The sequence below is a fragment of the Schistocerca nitens genome, chromosome 1 (assembly GCF_023898315.1).
Source record: "Schistocerca nitens isolate TAMUIC-IGC-003100 chromosome 1, iqSchNite1.1, whole genome shotgun sequence".
Taxonomy (NCBI): domain Eukaryota; kingdom Metazoa; phylum Arthropoda; class Insecta; order Orthoptera; family Acrididae; genus Schistocerca; species Schistocerca nitens.
In genome coordinates this window covers 630,394,535-630,421,408 of record NC_064614.1, presented here as the reverse complement: position 1 = coordinate 630,421,408, position 26,874 = coordinate 630,394,535, and the positions used below count along the sequence as shown (strand labels likewise).

The following is a 26,874-nucleotide window of genomic DNA, read 5'->3' as shown; positions in this document are numbered from 1 at the left end:
TTCAGCTTTCTCTTCCTTGCTTAGAAATGGTTTTCCATTAGAGCTCTTGATGATAATTCAACCGCTTCTGTCTTCTCCAAAGACTGCTTTAATCTTCCTATAGGCGGTATCTGTTTTTCCGCCAGCGAAATATGGTTTTAAACCCTTACATTTTCCCTTACATTTTTCCTGCTTAGCCATTTTGCACTTCCTGTCAATCTCATTTTTTAAACGTTGGTAGTCTGTTTCATATACTGCATTTTTATATTTTCTCCTTTCATCCATTAAACTCAATATCTTTTGTGTTATCCAAGGATTTCTACCAGTCCTTCGCTTTTTACCTATTTCATTCTCTGTTGCCTTGACTATTTCACCTCTTAAAACTACCCATTCGTCTGCTACCGTATTCATTTCCCCTGTTTTAATCCACCGTTGCCTAATGCTCCACCTGAAACTCTCAGCAGCCTCTGGTTCTTTCAGCTTATCCAGGTCCCATCTCCTTAATTTCCTACTGTTTTCCAAATATTCAGTTTTAATCTACATTTCATAACAAATAAATTTCGGTCAGAGCCCACAACTGCCCCTGAAAATGTCTCACAGTTTAAAATCTGGTTCCTAAGTCTCTGACGTACCATTGTACACTCCTGGAAATTGAAATAAGAACACCGTGAATTCATTGTCCCAGGAAGGGGAAACTTTATTGACACATTCCTGGGGTCAGATACATCACATGATCACACTGACAGAACCACAGGCACATAGACACAGGCAACAGAGCATGCACAATGTCGGCACTAGTACAGTGTATATCCACCTTTCGCAGCAATGCAGGCTGCTATTCTCCCATGGAGATGATCGTAGAGATGCTGGATGTAGTCCTGTGGAACGGCTTGCCATGCCATTTCCACCTGGCGCCTCAGTTAGACCAGCGTTCGTGCTGGACGTGCAGACCGCGTGAGACGACGCTTCATCCAGTCCCAAACATGCTCAATGGGGGACAGATCCGGAGATCTTGCTGGCCAAGGTAGTTGACTTACACCTTCTAGAGCACGTTGGGTGGCACGGGATACATGCGGACGTGCATTGTCCTGTTGGAACAGCAAGTTCCCTTGCCGGTCTAGGAATGGTAGAACGATGGGTTCGATGACGGTTTGGATGTACCGTGCACTATTCAGTGTCCCCTCGACGATCACCAGTGGTGTACGGCCAGTGTAGGAGATCGCTCCCCACACCATGATGCCGGGTGTTGGCCCTGTGTGCCTCGGTCGTATGCAGTCCTGATTGTGGCGCTCACCTGCACGGCGCCAAACACGCATACGACCATCATTGGCACCAAGGCAGAAGCGACTCTCATCGCTGAAGACGACACGTCTCCATTCGTCCCTCCATTCACGCCTGTCGCGACACCACTGGAGGCGGGCTGCACGATGTTGGGGCGTGAGCGGAAGACGGCCTAACGGTGTGCGGGACCGTAGCCCAGCTTCATGGAGACGGTTGCGAATGGTCCTCGCCGATACCCCAGGAGCAACAGTGTCCCTAATTTGCTGGGAAGTGGCGGTGCGGTCCCCTACGGCACTGCGTAGGATCCTACGGTCTTGGCGTGCATCCGTGCGTCGCTGCGGTCCGGTCCCAGGTCGACGGGCACGTGCACCTTCCGCCGACCACTGGCGACAACATCGATGTACTGTGGAGACCTCACGCCCCACGTGTTGAGCAATTCGGCGGTACGTCCACCCGGCCTCCCGCATGCCCACTATACGCCCTCGCTCAAAGTCCGTCAACTGCACATACGGTTCACGTCCACGCTGTCGCGGCATGCTACCAGTGTTAAAGACTGCGATGGAGCTCCGTATGCCACGGCAAACTGGCTGACACTGACGGCGGCGGTGCACAAATGCTGCGCAGCTAGCGCCATTCGACGGCCAACACCGCGGTTCCTGGTGTGTCCGCTGTGCCGTGCGTGTGATCATTGCTTGTACAGCCCTCTCGCAGTGACCGGAGCAAGTATGGTGGGTCTGACACACCGGTGTCAATGTGTTCTTTTTTCCATTTCCAGGAGTGTATAATGAATCTGAAACCTTCCAGTGTCTCCAGGGCTCTTCAACATATATTATATTCTTTTATGTTTCTTAGACCAAGTGTTAGTGATGACTAAATTAATTTCTGTGCAAAATTCTACCGGGCGGCTTCCTCTTTCATTCCTTTCCCCGAATCCATATTCATCTACTATTTTCTTCTCTTTCTTTTCCTACTATCGAATGCCAGTCGCCCATCACAATTAAATATTTGTCTCCTTTGTGTATCTGAATAATTTCTTTTATCTCGTCATATATTTGTTCGGTCTCTTCATCATCAAGTGGGCCTGTTGGCATATAAACGTGTACTAGTGAGGTAGGAATGGGCTTCGTGTCTATCTTGGCATGATAAGGCGATCAGTATGCTGTTCATAGTAGATTACCCGCATTGCTATTTTTTTACGCTTTATTAAAGCCACTCCTGAGTTATCCCTATCTGATTTTGTATTTATAACTCGGTATTCATACGACCAGCCACCGGACTTCACTAACTCCCACTATATCTAACTTCAACCTATCCAGTTCCCCTTTTTAAATTTTCTAACGTATATGCCCGATTAAGGGATCTAACATTCCACTCTCCCTTTCGTAGTAATCCAGTTTTGTTTCTCCTGATAATGACGTCCCCCTACTAGTCTCCGCCCGGAGATCCGAATGGGGGACTATTTTACCTCCGGAATATTTTACCCAAGATAACGCCATCATCATTTAACCGTACAGCAAAGCTACATGCCCTCGGGAAAATTAAGCATCCCCACCAACGCTAAGGTCCATGGTTAATGGCGATTTGTTCTGAAATAATAAACAGTTTACTTACTTTTTTCCATCTATCACGTTTGCATTTGACTTCTCATTATACGTATAGCAGAGCTCTATATGTTTATTGTGAGTCACAAGGAGATTTGTTGGAGAGGTTGTGGGTAATTGGAACTCGCCGACTACTGGTTAACTGATCATGTGAGAGTTATTTGTAATAGTTTAGTTACTATTTACTACAGCAATATCTTCACATCGACTACAATATTACTTGTAGAACTCCTTGCATTCCAGGCCTTCCTGCTCTTTTGCCATCAATTCTTACGCCTTTCATTAACCTTGACCAGTGATGTTGCACATTGACGAACATTCGGGTTTTTCAGTGAGGCGATATCTCTTCTCGAAATTCCAATCACTAACCTTCTCTTCCGAACGTGAAAATATTTTGTTGATGTCCACCTACATGGGGAGGAATGATCATCGTAATAAAATAAGAAAAATCCAGGCTCGTACGAAAATATTTAAGTGTTCGTTTTTCCTGCGCGCTGTTCGAGAGTGGAACGGTAGGAAAACGTATTGAAACTAGTTTGATGATCCCTCTGCCAGGCACTTAAATGTGAATCGCGGGGTAGTCATGTAGATGCAGATTTAGACGGTAGAAACACGTCAAAACCAATCCAATTGTTCTTCGTAGAAAACCTTTACATTAAACTTTTTTTCCAAACGGCTATTTATCAGATCCTATCGGTCCTTATGGTTGGAAATTACTGGAACTATATGGTATTAATGTTTTCCTACCTTGATTTATTGAAACATTATTGACATATTGCCTGGGGGCGTCCGTTTCGAGTTCTTCGGCCGATGGTTGATTTATTGATGTCCGTAAGTTTAGCCAGGGAAGGGGTCTCAAACATTTACCCTTCGTTGCTCGTCATGAACTGACGTAGAGCTTGTGGGTGGAGGTAACATGTTCTCGTGACTGAACTCTTCTACGGCCTTCCGACTGATTGTGTGCGATCCTGACGCTCTCTAGACAGAAATCCAACATTTATTCTCGTTGTTGTTGTCATTCTTACGTGCTTGTAGATCCCAACGCCTTCTCGAAACAAACGGGTTAGTAATTCCTTTCTTTATACAAGGTTCCACATCACCAAATATGTGCTGAGTCATGGCTTATTGCTTCATCTCTTCTTGCATTCAAAGTCAGTTGCATTCCGTGATAGTGATGTAATCGCATCGTCCGTTATTCCCATATTCATCTTGTTGCAGATACATGGTATCGCAATAAGTCTGATTCTGCGAGTGGCTCCCATGTGTTACTGGCAGATACTGAGGCACACACTGGTTTTATTGATCGGTCTGTGTACTATATGTCGTGATTCTTGAGTACTCCACCGATTCTGTTCCGTCACCTTGGGAATGTACGGAACTGAGGCCGCGCCCGAAATTTTCGAATTGAAGATATCTTGGACTCGTCCGCAGAATATCCGTCCCTTCTCACCATGCTTTCCAAGTTGTGTATCCCGTGTCCGATGTGTCACGACTGACATTTTCTTCTCGCACGTGTCAGAAATGCATTGGTCCTGCTCTAATTTGGCTCCAACGATGTGTTGAGAACTTACGTAAACACCTATCTGTGCGCTTACGTTTCGTGATACATGTTACTGCCCATGATCGCAACATTCTTGGTGACCAGCAAGTCCGGGAAGGATAGCACTTTATCTTTCTCTACTTTCACAGAAAACTGAATGCTAAAGCAAACTGAATGCTGACAAGTAGCTGGAGATTGAGTAGATGATTTGAACGTAGCCAATAAGAGTATAAATAGAGGTTAATCGGCACCCTTGTTTAACAAAGCTATTCCATGGCTGTCTTACATCAAGTTACTTCATGTGCAACGGCAACTTCCACTAACAACTAAGGAGCTACGAACAATATTTTTTCGGGGGGAGGGGAGGGGGGCAGGTCAAAAAGCAGGAACTTTTCTGGATTGGGTCATGGCGAGGAACCGCTTGTTAACTTCCTGAAACATATCAACAGTAACCTATGCCAGTTCACAGTGATATTTAACTGTATTCTCCTGTTTTTACTTTTTTTTAATGTCATTATTTTTATTACATACAATTTCATTGTTACTTGTATCACTGAGTCATAAAACGATTGTTGATGCCTGACAAGTCGTGTGGGAGAAAGTTTGACAGTAAAGAAAACATGCAAATTCTATTGTTTTAGAGCCGTTTATCGATTTGTTTCAGGTATACGTCTTGGAAGATGACAAGCAAGTAATCATGGTCGTCGCTACGAAGCCCACAATGGTGGAGAAGAACGTTGAGAACATCACCACGTAAGTTCCAATAAGCGCGAAGAACTAATTTTCCATTTCATTTACGCAGACAAAATATCGGCTACAGTGCTAAAGGCGTTATCTATGAAAGCTTACGCGTTAGGTACGCGACGGGGCCGAGAACAATGCTGTGAATCCCCCACTTTAACATGAGGGGAGACTGAGAGAACTTAAGTGGAATGGAGCGCAGCGTATGATAATACGATACAACTGCTAATACTTGCCGATTTCATCCGAGACATACCTAAAATATTGGTAGCAACCCAATGCTATACGTGAACGATTATAGTACTTGTGTTAAGGGTACGGAAAAAATATTGTTTTACGATCCCATCTGCTTTACACACATTATAGCAAATGCTAAGATCTGAAATACTGCATCACTGTGTATTCAGTTTGATATGGTGAACATATTTATCACGGTGGCAACTGCACGGAGCAGGGGAGCGGTAAGTATCGGGCTCTATTAGAGTAAGATATTAATACAATAATGGGTTTCATTTTGCAGGGGTCTCCACAAAGGAATTTTGGTACAATATTTAAAAAAATATTGCATTTAATTTGATGCAGTTCAAACAAAGCACTCTGACCCAGATATCAATTAAAATTAAATAAAGAAATATGTTAAAGATCTTGACCATTAAGGTTGCAACTTAAGCTAAACCACTTCAATTATCAAAGTAGTTTAAAACCAATATAAGGATAAGGTAACGCACTTTAATCACAGCCTTCAACACTTCATTACTAGGGAGATTGATAGGCAGAAAGGTTTGAAGAGAAATAACAACTCTTTATCAGGTCCTCTTTACCAAGGGCACCCAAACAACACACCAAATAAGCTGGGCTCCGTACACGTGTGTCAGCGCCTTACGAGCTACGAATACCACTAGTGCCAACGAACTACTTGACTAAAACGTACAGAACGGAAGGTTACATAAGTGCCACACACTTGAGTAAATAAGAAATGTAACCACTCAGTGTGCCAAGAATAATTACTAGTTAAGCTGTGCTTGGCAGTACTTAATACTCATGAGTTATAAATACCATCAGTTTATGTAATATCAGATGCTTAATAGGCTTATCTTAATAAAACTCAGGAAACTAACCTGAATACCAGCTGGTTTCACCACAAGAAAAGCTACATAAAACTATCTTCAACAGAAATAAATCTAATATCGCCAAAGTGCAGCCAAGGACAGTACAGTGAAAACGGGTCTCCAAATAAACAAGACGAGCTGGCTCAGATTAACAAATGAAGGCTGACCAGATCCAACACAATCTTGCTGCTCGGATAAGATGGCCGAAAATCACGAGTGAATATGCCTTGGCAACCTGTAACCAAGGTTAAGCCTTGTCTGGAAGAAATCGTCAATGCAAGCGACGCAACACGCTGCTGGACGAGACTGCTCGGTAACACCTTTCGTCATGCTGCAACACATCCGGATAAACATACGGTGCACAACCCGTCCACTTCAGTGCGTGGCGTCTGTGCTCTCTTCCACACCAGCTGCGCTTTGCGACATTAAATCCTCACTTCTCCTGTTCACGCACCTCCAATGAAGCCCTGGCAGCCGACCGCTGTGGCCGAGAGGTTCTGGGCGCTTCAGTCCGGAACCACGCTGCTGATACGGTCGCAGGTTCGAATCCTGCCTCGGGCATGGATGTGTGTGATGTCCTTAGGTTAGTTAGGTTTAAGTAGTTCTAAGTTCTAGGGGACTGATGACCATAGATGTTAAGTCCCATAGTGCTCAGAGCCATTTGAACCAAGCCCTGGCAAAAACCACAACGCCACGGTGCAGCGACGCTGTCTCTGTCCGCTCTCATCAGGCGTCGATATGAGGCGGTGTGCGGCTCAGTTGAATGTTACTGATTGGGGTTGGCTGGGAGAAGAGACCAAACAGCTAGGTCATGGGTCTCATTGGATTAGCGAAGGACGGGGAAGGAAGTCGGCCGTGCCCTTTCAACGGAACCATCCCGGTATTTGTCTCGAGCGATTTAGGGAAATCAGGGAAAACCTAAATCAGGATGGCCGAACGCGGGATTGAACCGTCGTCCTCTCGAATGCGAGTCCAGTGTGCTAACCACTTAATGTTACTGAATCGTAATACAAGAGAAGGCAATGGAGAGCGCAACTACGACTGTTATTTTTTTCTTCCGTTCGGTGGCGCTGTAAAATAATGTACACATAAAGTAACAGCTTTTGGCTAGATCGAGCGGAATGTCTAATGCACAGTCGATGAAGAAAAAGACACAGAGTGTGGCATGAATTAGAGACAGAGAGATAGAGAGAGAGAAAGAGAGAGAGAGAGCGAGAGCTATTGTAAGAAGGAAAGATTAGTCTACCTAAGTTATTATAATTATTTCGATAGTCGTAAGTATAATCATTGCTTTTACTGCTTACTTTAATTTTAACTATGAAATGGCAAACATTTTATTACTAGGCAGACTCAGTTTATGTTTGTAATGAAATACTATGGTACTGAGGTATAAGATTATTTACGTCTTCTGTTTACCCAGACTTCTCATACGCTCATTTTTATCATTTATTTTATACTTGTGTATCTTGGGATTTAGGTCTGTGTATCACACAAACCACTATATTTTACACTGTAGACATACATGCCATTGATGTGCAAAAAGTATCTCTAAATTGTACAAAGCCTGGTAACATTATAGCTTAATGCTTCTGTTTATAAAAAAGACAGCTTAGTCGAATAAAATGACTCACTGGGTCTCAAAGAATGAACTGCCGTCGTTTATTTTGAATGTAGGTAAATTTCCAACTTCTGAGGTGTTACGAAACACGCGTTTCCATGGCAGAGTGATCACATCATGGGAGAACTGGGAATAGTATGACGGAAATTGAAAGGAACCTCTAAGAACTGAATTTAGCGTAAGATCAGCTGACGGCGAAAGTTGTATTCCAGGTCAGATAGATGGGACAAAGGCTATTGGGAATTATCGCATCTAGTGTAGTCTCAGGTAACGTGATAAGAACCTCTTTTCTGTAAAGCAGGTTTCTCCGAAGCCTTTCTCTTCTATAGCGGTACTGGAGAGCAAGAAGGAGCCACCCACACCGCGTCGGGGTAACGAAGAACGACGCGAGAGTAACCGTAGCATTAGCATCCAGTACCTGTTAGTACCCGTTCGCATGTAGAGACTTTCGAATTGCCTTATAGTGCTTTCAAATTGTTTATTTCAGGAAACAGACATGAGTGTTGTTGTTGTTGTTTTTATGATGGTGCTGCAGTGCGGATGTTTACTGTTGTTGCGTTGTGCACAGGGCGCTGTACAACGCGACGGGGCTCGACGTGCGAGTGCGCAAGCTGGAGCCGCACATGGGCCGGGACAGCGAGATCGTCTCAGGGTGGGTAGCGCAGCGCTGTGTCCCAGTAGCGACTGCTGGCGCACAATTGTGTTTTTTCTCTTACATTAGAGTGTGCGCATGCAATGTACATGTAATCTTTCTTCTGTTAGCAGGACCGATTTGTACTTGTACGCAGTCGACCCCCATATGAACGCCGTCATTGATATGGACACATTACAAAAGTAAGTAATTTGTTTGTAATCGTCTCGTAAAGAAAAACCGAAGTTAGATGCGCAACAGAAATATGTACCAACGCAAAGAATGGCAAGTGACGTTGTCCTTGTAGCTGACAGCAAGAAAACTGTAGTCCAGCTGTAGATAGCTCTATGAAACTTAAATACATATGGTACTTAGCACAGACGTGGAAGGATAAGCAAACAGAGGTAAAAATATATACAGGGTCGAGAAACGTTGTGCCACGAAATCTTAACCCTGGATCGTTGATGCCATTAGGAATCAAAATAACTGTTGTTGTGTATGTCGACAACGCACCATTTTTAAACTTGGCGCCACGCCCTACGATTGGCTGCGGGATTGCCTTGTTACCGGATGCTCTGGACAACGCATGACCGCGACTGATTTTCCTGCTGGAGATCTCGATGTATCCTAGGTGGCCCGCACTTTAGATGGTAGCGCGCCAGCCTTCCCGTGGTTCTAGGCGCGCAGTCCGGAACCGCGCGGCTGCTACGGTCGCAGGTTCGAATCCTGCCTCGGGCATGGATGTGTGTGATGTCCTTAGGTTAGTTAGGTTTAAGTAGTTCTAAGTTCTAGGGGACTGATGACCACAGCTGTTAAGTCCCATAGTGCTCAGAGCCATTTGAACCATTTTGAGCCAGCCTTCCACTCTGGGGGCCTGAGGGCGAATCCTCCAAGGTCTCTACACATCCATTATAGTTTCATGATAAAACGTACCAGGAACAAAACCATCAATAGCTGTTAGTCCGCGTACAGAAAGTCTTTTACAAACTGTGTCGGCCCTGAAAATGACCTTTTCTGTAGCTAGGACATTGTTTACTTAAAGCAGGTGCTCAAACAGGCGACCATCTGACGTGACACAAGCTTGCTAACATTGAACGAAGTTTTGGCGAACTCTTTCAAAGATTCCTGTCATTGCCCTGATGTGATTGGCGGCATGTTGAATGCGATACATTAATTCCTCTTCGTTTCAAGGTGGTTCGCGTCGGGATGGGTGAACTAGAACCTTGAAGAATCCCCACAGGAAGCAATCTAGTGGCGTGAGGTCTGTTGATCGCGGGGGCACCTCTGCCCATTACCCGGCCGTCGAAGAGTGCATTTAAGCATCCGCGCACAGCAAGACAGTTATGTGCGGGGGCCTCACCTTGCTGCACCCACATGCTTAGCCGTATGTCCAGCGGGACATATTCAGCAAGCCGGGTAGAGTTTCTTGCAAAAAGTGAATGAATTTTCCCCGGTAAGTCGAGTAGGTAGACGGACTGGCCCAATCAGACTGTCAGCCACAGTGCCTGCCCAAATGTTGTGCGAAAAACGTTCCCGGTGTCCGTGGACGTACGTGACGTGAGGTTCTCCCCTTGCCCAGTAATGAACCTTTCGAGTGTTGTAAAGGCCGTCCCGATGGAAGGTGCACTCGTTGGTAAACAACACAATGCCGGGGAGGACGGGATCTCTTGCAACACGTCGCACCATGCACCGGCAAAACCCTAGCCTGTGTTATAGTCCGCCCAGGATTTAAAACTTGGATAGGGTGGAAACTAAATGGATGCTGGCCGTCATCCCTCAAAACCTCCCAGACTAACCATTGAGTGACCCCCACGTCGTGTCTAACCGCTCGAGTAGTTGTCGTAGGTGCTTCCTCGAAGCGCTCGAGAATAGTCTCTTCAAACGCAGCATCCCGTTGTGTTCGAGGTCTTTCAGCATCAGCAGATCGCCAAGTCGCCGGTGAATTGCTGTGAACGTTTGCGGGTGTGAGTGGCATCTTGCTAGGTACTGTTCCTCATAAAAATCTGAAGCTTCATGCGCTTTACCGTCAGCTAGTCCATAACTCGTTGTTCTTCAAACGAATACTGTGGCGCCATGCTAACTGTATAAATCGCAGCTTAGGTGTGAATGCCTCTGACGTAAGGCGGAGACAAACAGCAAGACATATTCGACACGTGTACGTATCAGGTTGGGGTAGTGACGGGGCGAGAGAAGTTTGCATGTGTGAACCGACAACCATAGCGCTGCCCGTCAACAGGCGAACGGCAACAGGGCAATCCCACGACCAATCGGAGCGCGTAGCGCGACGTTTCCGTAGTTTAAAAATGGTGCCTTCTCGGCCTGCACAACAAAATGGTTCAAATGGCTCTGAGCACTATGGGACTTAACATCTATGGTCATCAGTCCCCTAGAACTACTTAAACCTAACTAACGTAAGGACAGCACACAACACCCAGCCATCACGAGGCAGAGAAAATCCCTGACCCCGCCGGGAATCGAACCCGGGAACCCGGGCGTGGGAAGCGAGAACGCTACCGCACGACCACGAGATGCGGGCCCTGCACAACATTAATAATTTTGGTTCCTACTGGCATCAGCTATCCAGGGTTAAAATTTCGTGACACAATTTTCCGCACCCTGTATAACATGCAGAAATCGAAATGGTTAGTTCGTTGGCTGGGTGGAAAGAGACTATAAAGCGAGATCATCAGCCCAGGAATGGAAATAATTGCGTATCAGTTATTTAATGTAAGGCTATCAAGAATTTTCAACTGACAGAAACATAAATTGGACACTAACAACTGTTTGCAGAAATTCTGGTGGTGCATACCAACAGCTTAATACTGCAATTTTTAGCGTGGATGTTATACGCAGAACTCCGTTCATTTCAGCTTTTCATTTTTCTTCTCCCATAAACGGCTCTGCATATTACAGGCTGCTATTATTAAATTATTTTGCTGCTTGAATACTATGTCAAAGGGTATAAATTTTGAATAATTATATTAAAATTAGCCCTAAAACTTATTTTGAAACTTGAACTGCACACTCTTAACTCAAAGTTTTAGGAAACCTAACGCACACAACAGGAAAATCGGTATCGTAGAAATGCAGCTCAATCACAAATTGTTGGACTGATGATTTGTGGGCGCAAGTTTTAGTGGAGAACATTCACGCTCTCAAAACAACATTCCGTGCCTTCATTTCGAATAGTACTCCGTCCTTAACTGGAATAGCATACGGTACTTACTGTGCTTGCAAAACAACGGCATTTGCTGGAAATCCGCTCAGAAACCTTACATACATAGTCTTTAATGGAACACACGGCATTTGGTGAGTACCCACTCAGAATAACTGTGGTAGAAAAGACACTCGCAGATATTTGTCTCCACACCGCTAACACTGATTTGAACCACCGATACATTTTAGGCCCTTTTACTCGTCATTTCGTGATGATTATCTATTGGCAGTGCTCAGTATTCACCCAGTTAACAGCTTTGGTTCATTTATCACTATGTTTCCCTTCACCACAGTATTTGCATTTCGCATAGTCTCGATTCCTTCAGATAGATTCTTCCCCGAACTACGCCGTCAGCCAGTTTTCTGTGGAGTGTCGATGTAGCTAGCGGCTGAGATACGAATATCACTTATCGCTTCCCTATATGTATCAGCTATGTAGGCTGCCCAGCTCAAATATCCCACTACACGCTTTCGAAGTGTATTTGCGTGAACAAAGCAATACATGTTCAGGGTACTAAACCCGTTATCCCCCACCTGAGCGAACCACCAAAGGGTGATCGTCAGCCACCTGGGCGTGCGCGTATGTACCACGCATGAACACACACACACACACACACACACACACACACCGAGGGCCGGAAGCGTCGCCCTGTTTCCCCTGCGCCACGCGGCATATCTGTACGGCACTCGCCACGTCAGCCGCCGCATGGGAGCTCTGTTGCTCCTCAGTGCCCTGACTGGAGTCACGGCACGTGGCGCCACGACCACCCTAAAGTTAGGAGCTACGTAGGGATCTCCTTTCTTTCTTTCTTTCGCTTACGCCATAGTCCCGCAGCGATCGCAGGTTCGGCGTGGTTACAACGGATTTGGCAGTGTTAGTGTTAGGGATGGCCGGATGCCCTTCCTGCCACCACCCCGTATCCCCCAGGACGGAATCAGTGTACCCCAACTGTCTGCGTCTAGTGTAAATTGTGAAATAGTGCGGACGTGTTTCAAATGTCTGCGACGCGTGTAACTGAGGCGGAACGTGGGGACCAGCCCGGTATTCACCTAGCGGGATGTGGAAAACCGCCTAAAACCACATGAAGGCGGGCCGGAGCACCGCCCCTCGTCGTGAATCCACCGGGCGGATTCGATCCGGGGCCGGCGCGCCTACCCGAGTCCAGGAAGCAGCGCGTTAGCGCTCTCGGCTACCGTGGCGGGTTAATTACGTAGGATTCCTGCCATCTATTTAAACAGTCTATACGTATTTTTTTTTCAGACAGATTGTTTTATAGCCCGCTGTTTAACACCAACAGGTACCTCATTTTCCAGGGTATTTGCGTGAGTAGGTGGGTTTGTTTGAGTGGGACAGAGACGAAAATGTGAAGTAGCTTTGTACCCAAGTAGGTAAATGCTGGTAGCTTACTAATTTCTCGGACAACTGTGTATTGCTCTCCATGTACTGGTAGTCTTTCCAAGTGGCGGCCAGGTTTGTACGTGTCGCGGTGTTGGCAGCGTGCTGACGGCGCGGCAGGTGGACGTGCGGCGGCGGCTGGAGCGGTTCCGCGTGCTGCACGTGTCTGCGCCGCCCCCGGCGCCCGCCCCCCGCCCCCCCACCCCCGCCGCCGCCGGCCGCTGGCTGTCGTCGCTGGAGGCCGTCGTGCTCGCCCTCGGACTCATCGTCTTCGTCGGCGCCTTCGCCACCGCCGTCTGCATCGGCTGCGCGCGCCGCAAGAACAGGCTCAGGTTCGTAGGCGCAGCTGCTCATCGTACCTGCGGTCTCTCTGCACTCACCAGCTTCCTACGCCAAATGTCCTCTCTGCACTTAGTAATTAGAGTTGATGCTGAATCTACAAATGCAGCTGATTGCTGTGTGAAATCACGAGTGCGCAGGCGCCGAAAACTGTGTTAGGTGCGGCACTTGAATAACACTGTCGTCTGGATGCCGAATTCATCCCACTGAGGTGTTCGTACACCCGTGAATTTCATGTGAAGTTGGCGAGCAGGTTTAGCAACATTGATTACGCTGTGAAATCCTTAAATAGGGACAGAGTAAAACTTCCGGTATTTATTTACGATACCTTATACCTTCAGGTATCCACAGAAGGTTAATATAGATTTTTATTCGTTTCAGAGGCATTGATTTTTTTTAAAAAAAAAGAAGTACAAGTTCTTGTAACAAACAGTAAATAAATTTCGCGTGTTACCCATCCTGGTGGAAGCCTTTCCAATTGACGCCACTTTAGCGGCTTGCGTTTCAGTTCGTGTCAGTTTCGCTGGTTTAAATCTTGTAGGATGTAGGTCCTCATTTGGCCTCACGAGGATGACTATAGCCCGTTGCAGAATCTTACACCATAGAAAAATCTGGTGTGCTCACTGGAAATCGAACCCAGGACCTTTGTACGATTAGTTAATAACGCTAACCATTAGTCTACGGGGGCAATGAAACTGTTTTAAGTTACAGTACAAGTTACATATTACACAACGGAACAGATTAGCTATGCTAGTTTAGGCCAGAACCATGCGACGTCAGTTGCATTAGGAGTAGGTCGCATGAGGTCCTCCGGGCAGGAATACATGTATTGGGTTGTCTGGATCTTACCACAATCCGACAAATTTTAGATTTCCTTTCGATCATGTTGTTCCTATCCGCAGTGAGATCAGTGCTTGTAGTCCTCGGTCGCTGTCCAGAAGCTATTTCCCGATTTAACGCCTTGGGTAGGCGAACGGATGAGGACTTCAGTCTCTCTTTATAGCACCATTATCTTGTGTCGGATTTTCGGTCGAACGATTCCAGCCAGGCAGTAGAACTTATCTGTAGGGGTAGGTTTAAGATAGTCATTCATCAGATTGTACCTTATGCTGAGTCGACATCAGTTTTTCCAGCGTGGCTGTATTTGCACCAGACGATAGATGCACATGCACCGGTGGAGTAGAATACTGCCACTGTTACTGTTTTTCCCACTTGTGGTTTAGTACCCCAATTTGAGCTAACAGTTTCCCAGAGGATATAATATTTGTCACTCACTTCCCTTTTGACGCTGGGACAGCGCAGTTTATACACTGAAGAGCCAAAGAAACTGGTACACCTGCCTAATATCGTGTGGGCCCCCAAGACCACGCAGAAGAGCGGCAACACGACTTGGCATATACTCGACTAATGTACGAAATAGTGCTGGAGGGAACTGACACCATGAATCCTGCAGGGCTGTCCACAAAACCCATAACAGTACGAGAGGCTGGAGACCTCTTCTGAACAGCACGTTGCAAGGCATCCCACATATGCTCAATAATGTTCACGTCTGGGGAGTTTGGTGGCCTGGGTAAGTGTTCCTGGAGCCACTCTGTAGCAATTCTAAACGTGTGTGGTGTCTCATTGCCATGCTGGAATTGCCGAAGTCTGTCGGAATGCACAAGAGATGCGGGTGATCAGACAGGTTGTTTACGTACGTGTCACCTGACAGTCGTATCTAGACGATCAGGGGTCCCATATCATTCCAGCAGCACACGCCCTACACTATTACAGAGCCTCCTCCAGCTTGAACAGCCCCTGCTGACATGTAGGGTGCATGGATTCAAGAGATTGTCTCCATACTCCTACACGTCCATCCGCTCGAAATAACTTGGAACAAGACTCGTCCGCCCAGGAAACATGTTTCCAGTCATCAACAGTCAAATTTCGGTGTTGACGGGCCCAGGCGAGGCGTGAAGCTTTGTGTTGTGCATCAAGTTTACACGAGTGGGCCCATATCGATGATGTTTCGTTGAATGGTTCGCACGTTGAAATCTTGATAATTCGACATTTTAGCAGCAGTAACCGATCTAACAACTGCGCCAGACACTTTGTCTTACTTAGGCGTTGCCGAGCGCAGTGCCTTATTCTACCTGTTTACATACCTCTGTATTTGAATACGCATGTCTATCGCAGTTTCTTTGGCGCTTCAGTGTATTTCAGAGCACACTCCAGGGGAACACCGAAGTATCTGAGGTAAGGGCAGCGTTCCTTTCCTAACCTGGAGCCATCTGAAAATACAGTACATGTTCAGTATATTTCAGACGATGTTAAGACTACTTTAAACAATTTCAGTTCCGCACAGCATGGGCTTTCAAATTAATACTACAATAATCGTATTATTCTTCTTGTCAGGTACCTGAAGGTCTCTCTCTTTAAGGAAGGCCAAACGACTATACTATATTGCAATGTTTCTGGTATTCAACTGTTTCCCATTGTTTTGCAACACAGCCGCCCTTATTTTTTATTGTCTCTTTGCTGCTACAGAATATCGTTGTACAAAGCAGTTTCTATTGCCACGAAGAGGAGAGTATTTACTACACGTGTAAACACGTTGTATTCATTAACATTCCGCTGACATCAAACATTTCTGCTCCGCAAAGTCAGGGCTTGTTTCCGTAGTTTGCCGTGAAGGTCACAAGCATTTACAGCTTTCGTTTTACAGAAACGCCCATTTTACCTCCATGGCCCACGAGATCAAACCTTGTCACTGTCAGATATCTCTGTTAATTCCAAAAAATTGAACTGGGCAAGCATCGGCTCCCCCGTGGGTCTTCCTTATCTTAGTACATCTAAAGTCTTCTGTAAAGCATCGTGTACACTGTATCGCTGTGTTAACTGCTATGCTCTTCCATAAATCTCACTCTTGGCTTTCTCGAGCTGTTGCACGGATAGTGGAGATGAGAAACTAACAGGCGAAGGAAAATCAGTGTTCCACAAATTACTGTGCTCGATGAGTGTTTACAGGGTGGTCCATTGATCGTGACCGGGCCAAATATCTCACGAAATAAGCGTCAAACGAAAAAACTAAAAAGATCGAAACTTGTCTAGCTTGAAGGGGGAAACCATTTGGCGCTATGGTTGGCCCGCTAGATGGGGCTATCATAGGTCAAAAAAAATGGTTTAAATGGCTCTGAGCACATGGGACTTAACATCTGAGGTCATCAGTCCCCTAGACTTAGAACTACTTAAACGTAACTAACCTAAAGACAGCACACACATCCATGCCCGAGGCAGGATTCGAACCTGCGACCGTAGCAGCAGCGTGGTTCCGGACTGAAGCGCCTAGAACCGCTCGGCCACCGCGGCCGGCTATGAATGTTTTAGTGGACCACTTTTGTCGCTTTGTAATAGATACCGCTGTAATAGTCACAAACATATGGCTCACAATTGTAGACGAACAGTTGTAACAGGTAGTTTTTATAAATTAAAATACAGAAGGTAGATAGGTTTGAACATTTTATTTCGGTTGTTCCAATGTGATACATGTACCGTTGTGAACTTATCATTTCTGAGAACGACTGATAACCACAGCAGTTGAGTCCCATAGTGCTCAGAGCCATTTCTGAGAACGCATGCTGTTACAGCGTGATTACCTCTAAATACCACATTAATGCAATAAATGCTGAAAATGATGTCCGTCAACCTGAATGCATTTGGCAATACGTGTAAAGACATTCCTCTCAACAGCGAGTATTTCACATTCCGTAATGTTGACACATGCATTGACAATGCGCTGACGCATGTTGTCAGGCGTTGTCGGTGGATCACGATAGCAAATATCCTTCAACTTTCCCCACAGAAAGAAATCCGGATCCAGTGTACGTGCGGGCCGTGGTATGGTGCTTCGACGACCAATCCATCCTTCGTGAAATATGCTATTCAATACCGCTTCAACCGCACGCGAGCTATGTGCCGGACATCCATCATGTTGGAAGTACATTGCCATTCTGTCATGCAGTGAATCATCTCGTAGTAACATCGGTAGAACATTACGTAGGAAATCAGCATACATTGCAGCATTTAGATTGCCATCGATAAAGTGGGGGCCAGTTATCCTTCCTCCCATAATGGCCTCCCATAATGCCGCACCATACATTAACCCGCCAAGGTCTCTGTTGTTCCACTTGTCGCAGCCATCCTGGATTTTCCGTTGCCCAATAGTGCATATTATGCCGGTTTACGCTACCGCTGTTGGTGAATGACGCTTCGTCGCTAAATACACTCCTGGAAATGGAAAAAAGAACACATTGACACCGGTGTGTCAGACCCACCATACTTGCTCCGGACACTGCGAGAGGGCTGTACAAGCAATGATCACACGCACGGCACAGCGGACACACCAGGAACCGCGATGTTGGCCGTCGAATGGCGCTAGCTGCGCAGCATTTGTGCACCGCCGCCGTCAGTGTCAGCCAGTTTGCCGTGGCATACGGAGCTCCATCGCAGTCTTTAACACTGGTAGCATGCCGCGACAGCGTGGATGTGAACCGTATGTGCAGTTGACGGACTTTGAGCGAGGGCGTATAGTGGGCATGCGGGAGGCCGGGTGGACGTACCGCCGAATTGCTCAACACGTGGGGCGTGAGGTCTCCACAGTACATCGATGTTGTCGCCAGTGGTCGGCGGAAGGTGCACGTGCCCGTCGACCTGGGACCGGACCGCAGCGACGCACGGATGCACGCCAAGACCGTAGGATCCTACGCAGTGCCGTAGGGGACTGCACCGCCACTTCCCAGCAAATTAGGGACACTGTTGCTCCTGGGGTATCGGTGAGGACCATTCGCAACCGTCTCCATGAAGCTGGGCTACGGTCCCGCACACCGTTAGGCCGTCTTCCGCTCACGCCCCAACATCGTGCAGCCCGCCTCCAGTGGTGTCGCGACAGGCGTGAATGGAGGGACGAATGGAGACGTGTCGTCTTCAGCGATGAGAGTCGCTTCTGCCTTGGTGCCAATGATGGTCGTATGCGTGTTTGGCGCCGTGCAGGTGAGCGCCACAATCAGGACTGCATACGACCGAGGCACACAGGGCCAACACCCGGCATCATGGTGTGGGGAGCGATCTCCTACACTGGCCGTACACCACTGGTGATCGTCGAGGGGACACTGAATAGTGCACGGTACATCCAAATCGTCATCGAACCCATCGTTCTACCATTCCTAGACCGGCAAGGGAACTTGCTGTTCCAACAGGACAATGCACGTCCGCATGTATCCCGTGCCACCCAACGTGCTCTAGAAGGTGTAAGTCAACTACCCTGGCCAGCAAGATCTCCGGATCTGTCCCCCATTGAGCATGTTTGGGACTGGATGAAGCGTCGTCTCACGCGGTCTGCACGTCCGGCACGAACGCTGGTCCAACTGAGGCTCCAGGTGGAAATGGCATGGCAAGCCGTTTCACAGGACTACATCCAGCATCTCTACGATCGTTTCAATGGGAGAATAGCAGCCTGCATTGCTGCGAAAGGTGGATATACACTGTACTAGTGCCGACATTGTGCATGCTCTGTTGCCTGTGTCTATGTGCCTGTGGTTCTGTCAGTGTGATCATGTGATGTATCTGACCCCAGGAATGTGTCAATAAAGTTTCCCCTTCCTGGGACAATGAATTCACGGTGTTCTTATTTCAATTTCCAGGAGTGTAGAATGCTTGCCAAAAATCTGTCATCGTCCCGTAATATCTCTTGTGGCCAGTGGCAGAACTGTACACGACGTTCAAAGTCGTCGCCATGCAATTCCTGGTGCATAGAAATATGGTACGGGTGCAATCGATGTTGATGTAGGATTCTCAACACCGACGTTTTTTAGATTCCCGATTCTCGCGCAATTTGTCTGCTGCTGATGTGCGGCTTAGCCGCGACAGCAGCTGAAACACCTACTTGGGCATCATCATTTGTTGCAGGTCGTGGATGACGTTTCACATGTGGCTGAACACTACCTGTTTCCTTAAATAACGTAACTATACGGCGAACGGTCCGGACACTTGGATGGTATCGTCCAGGATACCGAGCAGCATACATAGCACACATCCGTTGGGAATTTTGATCACAATAGCCATACATCAACACGATATCGATCTTTTCCACAATTGGTAAACAGTTCATTTTAACAAGGGTAATGTATCACCAAGCAAATACCGTCCGCACTGGCGGAATGTTGCGTGATACAACGTACTTATACGTTTGCGACTATTACAGCGCCATCTATTACAAAGCGAAAAAAGTGGTCTAACTAAAACATTCATATTTCCTTACGTACTACAGGAATATGTAATGAAAATGGTGGTTCGTATTTTAAAAAACGCAGTTGATATCCGTTTGACCTATGGCAGCGCCATCTAGCGGGCCGACCATAGCGCCATCTGCTTTCCCCCTTCAAGCTAGACAAGTTTCGTTCTTTGTAGTTTTTTCGTTTGACGCTTATTTCTTGAGATATTTGGCCCGCTCACGAACAATGGACCACCCTGTACAAGGATTGAACACAGTCGAAATACCGCGTGCAGAGAAAGAAGCGCCCCCTGTTTTCTATTGTACAGGCGCCAAGAGGAGCTGGGCAAGGCTCTGACGTCGCCATTCACGCTGTCGGCGGCACCGTCGGGGCCTGCGTACAACGGCGACACGACGGACACGTACGTGGACATGCACTCGCGCCGCTCCGGCGAAAGCGGGGGCGGCGGGGGCGGGCCGCTGCGGCACCAGCACCACCGCCACCAGCACCACCGCCACCACCGGCACGGGCCGGGCTGCGCCAGGGCGCACCAGGGGTTGCAGGCCAGCCTCGCCTCGCTGCACTCCAGGGACTCCGGCGTGGGCGGCTCCCACAGGCCTGCGGGGGCCGGCGGCCGCTGCATCTGCGGCCACTCCACCAGCCACTCCTCGGACAGCAGCGGGTGAGTCGCTCTCACCGCCACCGCCCGGCAAGTGGCGCCCAACTCCCTCCCGTTACTGCTGAGGTCGGTCATTTGTTTATGATCGCTAGAAAATCTACATACATTGGTTTTCAGATGGATGGAGAAGTGGCAACAACTAGAATGCGTCACGTTACCCCGTACAGTCTGTCGCCACAGACATAAAACTTACTTTTTCCGCAGGGAGCTATTTTAGGGCGACTACTGCTCGTTTTATACATTCAAGACAGATGAAGTTCTTTATGAACTTACTAGGTTAGATATTCATTTAATTGCAGCATTACCTGAACAGTAATAAGTAGAATATTACTTTAATTTCTCACTTACCTAAAAATAAGCTAGCGTTTGGTCAGCATAAGGCAATGTCGAGTGTTCCCCAGGGTTCCATATTTCGGACTGTTCTTTCTGGTGAGATACATATATAAGTAACTTGCCTTACAACGTAGTTTGTAACTCTAAAGGTGAAATGCTTACATATCACACAAACTAATTGTTGCAGATTAGGACCAGCTACTTAATAATACGGAATAAAGGTATTCTACCAAGAACCAAGACTTCTTTCATAGTTATTAGCCTGACATATGCTTCATTTGTGAAACGTGACATTATATAGTGGCGGAGGAGTTCGATTGCGGGACTTACGAGTACTTGTAACTCACTGAAACGATTTACAGAATAAGAAAACACATCCATTTAAAATCTGATGTACTAAAACCATCCATTCTGAGTTAATTTCTCCATGGTTTCCTCTTCTCAATCCACATGAAAGCCACACAGTTTCCATCGGCAAAACGACGATCGATTCGTTTGTCCTCATCCTTGATCGAATAGAACTCATGATTCAGCTCTAAACTGCAGAGTGCTGAGGAGTTGTTACATTTTTTCTTCCAGCTAAACCGGTTTCAGTTCCCTCTAGGGTTATGTGGAAGTGAAACATCGTCGGTAAACAGCACAGAGGATTTTCGGTTCACTCTAGGGTTATGTGGAAGTGACTCATCGTCGGTAAACAACACAAAGGAGAGGAGAACAGAAGCATTCGAAACTTCGACCTAGATAAGAATGCTAGGGATCAATATGGATATGGCGAGAATATAATGAACTGCGGCATCGAATTGGGGAGAAAAGAGTTTCAAGGCACATGCTGATTAAAAGAAGTGATAGATCGGTAGGATGTATCCCGAGGCATCAAGGAACAGTAACTTTGGTAATACAGACGGGTACACAAGTATATAAACAAAAATACTTTTTTAAAACTGTTAGAGGTAAACTGATTATGCAAAACATTAAAACTGAAAGAAACTGTGACTGTTATGCAACTGTTGTGAATGATGTTGTTTATGGAATGACGAACAGCATATATAATTCATCAGTGATTGTTACCTCATGAAAATTATGACTGACATACCAAACCTGTTGGAAAAGTTCATTGATTGGAGAATGTGGATAGCGTGACTAAAAATATTACAGGCACATTCAGGTTGTGAATTTTACGCTACAGAGCAAAATTTTCTATGTCCAGTTGCCTGTTAAAGAATTGGAATGTATTAGTGGATTCATTCATGAACCTGTGTGTCCATCAGATATGGACTTCTGGGTTTAGACGGCAGTCCAACAGCAGAGAAGGAAGAAATTTTCGACGGAAAACTTGCGGACCTACAATTATGGAACATTAATGATTCATTTATCATTAATATTAGTATCAATCAGCTGTCGAGCTCAAAATAATCAAAATTAGTTCCGTGAACTAGTGGTGTATCCGAATGTTTCCTACGCTGTGAAACAGAGGCAGTCGTGTATCAGTCTTCAGTGAACAGACTGTTGTTGTTCGACGCCAGCACTGGGTGTTCGGCTGTCAGGCGATTGTTTCGATGCAGGCAGTTCAGTTCTAATTAAATGAAGACTGGAAGGGGCACATGGCAAAAATTAAGAGCAACATTTGATATGCGTAAAATAGGAACATTAAGATTCAATATCCGCCATCGGCGAGATAACGCAGGACGGCCGTTGCCACAGCGCCACCTAGCGTAGCACATTTCAGATGCTCTGCCTACAACTGCTATAGGGACAACTCCAGTAGAACGACGCAGGCGAGCTGCTTGGGGCACCTAGAGCACTGAGTTGCGTGATTGAGAGACTGACTGACTGCTCGCATCACGAGCACATCGCCTTGTTATGGCCGAAGTACGGCCTGAGCAGTCACAGCCTGAGCTGATCTGGCTGAGAATCCTGTAGCTCGCAAGATGTGAGTGATGACGTTTGGGGGATGGCTGTGAGGGGTGCACACGGGATAACAGCGCAATGATGTAAGGCGGTAGTATAAAGTAATGCCTCTTCGTGATCGAAGGAGTTGTTGGGTGTAAGCTCCTTATATACCTTGTTGTGACGTCAAAAAACTGGAGTTGTCGGTTCATAAAAACAACGTTTAGGTTACAAGACCTTCTCACCAGTCGTTACTCACACTGTTTCATTTTGGAAGTAGCCCCTTGCAGTGCCGGAACGAGTTGCGTTTTGTTTCCACGAGACAAACGTCGCCATGCATACGGTTCCAAGCTGTTAATACAAGATAAATCTGTTCTTGCTTGATAAGATAACAGAAATCACGGACAACGAATTAGGTTATTAATTTTGTTGATCGATTCATTTTAAAACTAGGGCCCTATGTTCGCATACAGCAGCAATTTGCGTAACATCGCTAACAAGTTATAGCTAAACCAAGAATAGTGAGCATTTGACACATATTGTCTGTAACCTGGTGGATTTTGTATGGACGCCACAACAAATGTTAAAATTCAAAAATGGCTCTGAGCACTGTGGGACTTAACATCTGTGGTCATCAGTCCCCTAAAACTTAGAACTACTTAAACCTAACTAACCTAGGGACATCACACACATCCATGCCCGAGGCAGGATTCGAACCTGCGACCGTAGCGGTCTCGCTGTTCCAGACTGAAGCGCCTAGAACCGCACGACCACACCGGCTGGCTGTTAAAATTCAATAACAAATAAATGTACACCACTATCGTGAGATTCATACTGCAAAATCCAGTGCAATGGAGGTTGTTTTGCGAGTCTTTCAATTAGATAGAAAACAAAAAAAGACGTCTATTTGGACTAATCTCACTCGTACCAAGCACTCAGATTCTCCCACTTAAGTCTGCTAATACTTTGGTTTTCCAGCCAGCCAGTAGCCGTTGGGCTCGCCTTCCCGACGAAATACGTTCGCAGAGGACGTAATTGTTTTACTGACATAGCTCCATTCTTCAGCTTTCATTAGCTCATACAATAGCTGTTGGTCGAATATTTTATAGCAAAAAGGTGAAGATATCAGAAGATTTACAGTTATACCATAAATTTCAACAAAATGTTCCCGTATTCCTCTACAATTGTGTATACATTACACCTCAATTTCACAAACTGCAGTTGGGAACGACTACAGCTCCCACAGACGCAAATTTCTGGCGTGACAACATCACAACCGAGGTCCTCATGTTACAACTTAAGCTCTGATGATGAAGCTGTGGCTTCGAAACGTACATTTTCATAGTAAAAATATGTGGCACTTCGTTCATTACAGTGTTGCAATCCTCTGTTGAAGAATTATAGCTTTTAAGTATAGAAATTAGTTATGCATCGAAATTAAATGTATTAATTGTAAATTACCAGAGCTGCAAGTCAGCTGTCCTCCATGAAGTGTGTCAAATGCGACATTGATAGTGGATGTATTTCACTAAACCGTAATGTTGCAAATAACGACGGAATGGCGGTCTCGGGTGCCTTGGCTGGTAAAAAGGGCGCTAATTTTGGCCATTGGGCAAAGGGGTACTCTACAGTCGGCACAGCCTGGAGTCAAGGGCCCCGACGGTAGTCGTCCACTGACTTCGGCGCAACATAGTCACATTTGCCAATCGCAGAGAACGTCCGCCATTAGACTAGGGAAGAACTGGGGGAAGTTCTTTCAGGTAGCCTCCTCTTGAGAAACTATCTGGAGCCAGGTTGAGGAGGTTCTTGCGAGAGAAAAAAATACGAACCGCGTGTCTATAAAAGCACTAACTTCCCGCTCTTCTATTTCAGTTTTTCCTTGAATTACGTCGCCGTGGTCCTTCTCTTCAGCCGCCAGAGCGTCGACGAGTCGTCCTGTCACTTACTCTTCCTTGCGCGGCGTACACCAGCATTTCCTGTTCGGTTAGGCCTTCGATAAAATGAATTTTAGGGTGAACAGTGGCAGTGGTACATCCCATTTTCCCTGTACCACGTGTGTGTGTGTGTGTGTGTGTGTGTGTGTGTGTGTGTGTGTGTGTGTGTATGTGGTGCACGCCCGGTCGCTACTTTACATTGTTTCAGTCAAGTTCACGGCCCTCTTTGCCCACAATAATGTCATAATTTAATATATTGAACACGGTGCTTGTAGCCCAACGATGTACTCTGTGCTAAACTGCTTAATAAACTTTGGTACTTGTTTTCCAAAGACAAACTAATTTTTGTGTTGAGTAATGGCGATAGGAGCGCCTTATCCTTGCAACACATGATCACTGTCAGGAAAATAATTGCGGGACACGAGCCTGTCAATATTGAAAATATAGTAAAGAATTTTCTTATTAATTTTGCAGAACGAAGTTTCGCAAGAACAACGCCGCATCTCTTTCAAAGATTCCCAAATGAGTTATCAAATTATTTCGTATGGGCTGTACGACCTGTTAAGGTCCTTGCAGAGAGTCTCTGAATTCGTCCGCTGCTGCCATCCTCATTCGATAAGAACTTCAACTGCTGGAGCACTACTCTAGATTAGAAGTAGTCGCACACACAACCTGCACTTCCCCGTGGCCCTTCCAACAAATCTAAGTCTTCCATTCCCTACTACCGATTGTAAATGATCTCATTTCGTATCACTTCCTAGTATTACCGCTAAACACTTTCGTACGATGTGACATGACGCGCTACTATGTGTGGCTTTGCAGGGGCAGCTACGAGGACTCGCTGAAGGGCGCGCAGCTGCGCCGCGGCCACGCGCCGTCGCGCCGCCAGCGCCAGCGGCACAGCTCGGCCTCGGCCGCCAGCTCCCTGGGCGCCGCCCCCGCCGTCCCCGCCGCCCCCGCGCCGCCCCCACCCGGCCTGCCGCCGGCGTCGGGCCGTGCGTCGCCTTGCGCCACGCTAGGCCGCCGGCCCAGCCACCACGACGCGGGCTCCGTGCGCTAGCGGCGGCGTCGCGCTTCTACCGTACACTACCCACAGCGAGCGACGCTGTACAGGACCCGGTGCCGCAGCGAAGAGTGCAGCCTACATTGCAGGGCGAATGTTAAACGATGCCAGAACTGCCAACTCAGATTGAGGAGGACAGGGTTACACATGAGTTATGGATGCGTAGGCACTACACGGTGTTACGAACAAATATATATCCTATTTATTGTACGAATCTTACGGAAGTGCCAAGATAGTATAAAAATGTTTTACGTACTGTCAGATTTATGTCGAATTCAGTGTACTAAGCAGTTACCTGATACTTCAGGCGAATTTCCATCCAGAGTTCATCTCATGCACTGACAGACTACTTTTTGACATTACGATCGTCTGTTTTTCCTCCGATAAACTAGACCGAGCATCAAGTGGAGAACGTTAGACGGTAAGCATTCTTCAAGCATTCTTATCATTCTAAAGAAAGCCGTTTCACAGGGTTATCCGCACCACCCTGTTCTCACTAGTTAAGACTTCTTTATGTTTATGTTTATCAGGGGGCACTGTGCCGTGCAATTGAAGTGGTGAATGTTGAAGGAGGAATATTCATTCCCCCCCCCCCCCCCCCAAAAAAAAGCTCAGAAAATCTTATGCCGGTCTGAACGTTCCCTATTCCTCCATCACTAAAAGCCGTTGTAACTTTTATGTGCACTCTGTCTTTGAGAGCAATAATAATCTAATAAGAAGACGGTACTCGTGTTAAAACAGAATCACTATTCAGACACTTTTATTTTGAATGTTAATAGATACGAATAGCTGCAGACCTCTTTTGCCGTGCAGCCAATAGCAGCCACGAGGCGGGCGAAAACGCCTCGTCCTTGCCCTTCGTCATACTCACTTTACTGCATGAATGCAACACACTTCTCGGATGGCGTCCAAATTTCTCTAATATCTTAGTGTATCTCCGTATGTTAGGCAGACTATAGCGACGCTAGAAACTGTTGATCCAAGATGACAGCAGTGTCTCTCGTTAAATATTAGTTCATTCATTAAGTAAGGTTACATGTAGGTAAAAACATGCCGCATTACCTTCTCTCTGACGTGTGCTATAAAACTCAATTGTTATCCCAATGCAGTTTATGAAAGATTCTGCAGATGTTTCCTGGCAGGTATTTCTTCTGTTCTGCTACTGATTTGTTTTGTTTATTGCTTGGTTATTGGAGATACTCCTTTAATAATAAAAAAAAGAGTGTTCGAGAGTGGTTGCACTAACGGAAAATATGCGTGATATAGGAGATAATATTAA

The 26,874-nt window shown here is 46.4% G+C and overlaps 1 protein-coding gene across 1 annotated transcript in view; it reads left to right on the top strand.

Annotated features, from left to right (window-relative positions):
• The window catches only part of LOC126191751 (cadherin-89D), a 410,787-nt gene extending 385,195 nt beyond the window's left edge, over nucleotides 1-25,592 (top strand). The window contains exons 23-28 of the mRNA XM_049932553.1: nucleotides 5,066-5,154; nucleotides 8,438-8,521; nucleotides 8,635-8,703; nucleotides 13,214-13,444; nucleotides 20,028-20,381; nucleotides 25,355-25,592. Of these exons, the coding sequence (XP_049788510.1) occupies nucleotides 5,066-5,154; nucleotides 8,438-8,521; nucleotides 8,635-8,703; nucleotides 13,214-13,444; nucleotides 20,028-20,381; nucleotides 25,355-25,592 (1,065 nt within the window). The remainder of the gene's footprint in view (nucleotides 1-5,065; nucleotides 5,155-8,437; nucleotides 8,522-8,634; nucleotides 8,704-13,213; nucleotides 13,445-20,027; nucleotides 20,382-25,354) is intronic.
• Nucleotides 25,593-26,874: the final 1,282 nt, after the last annotated feature.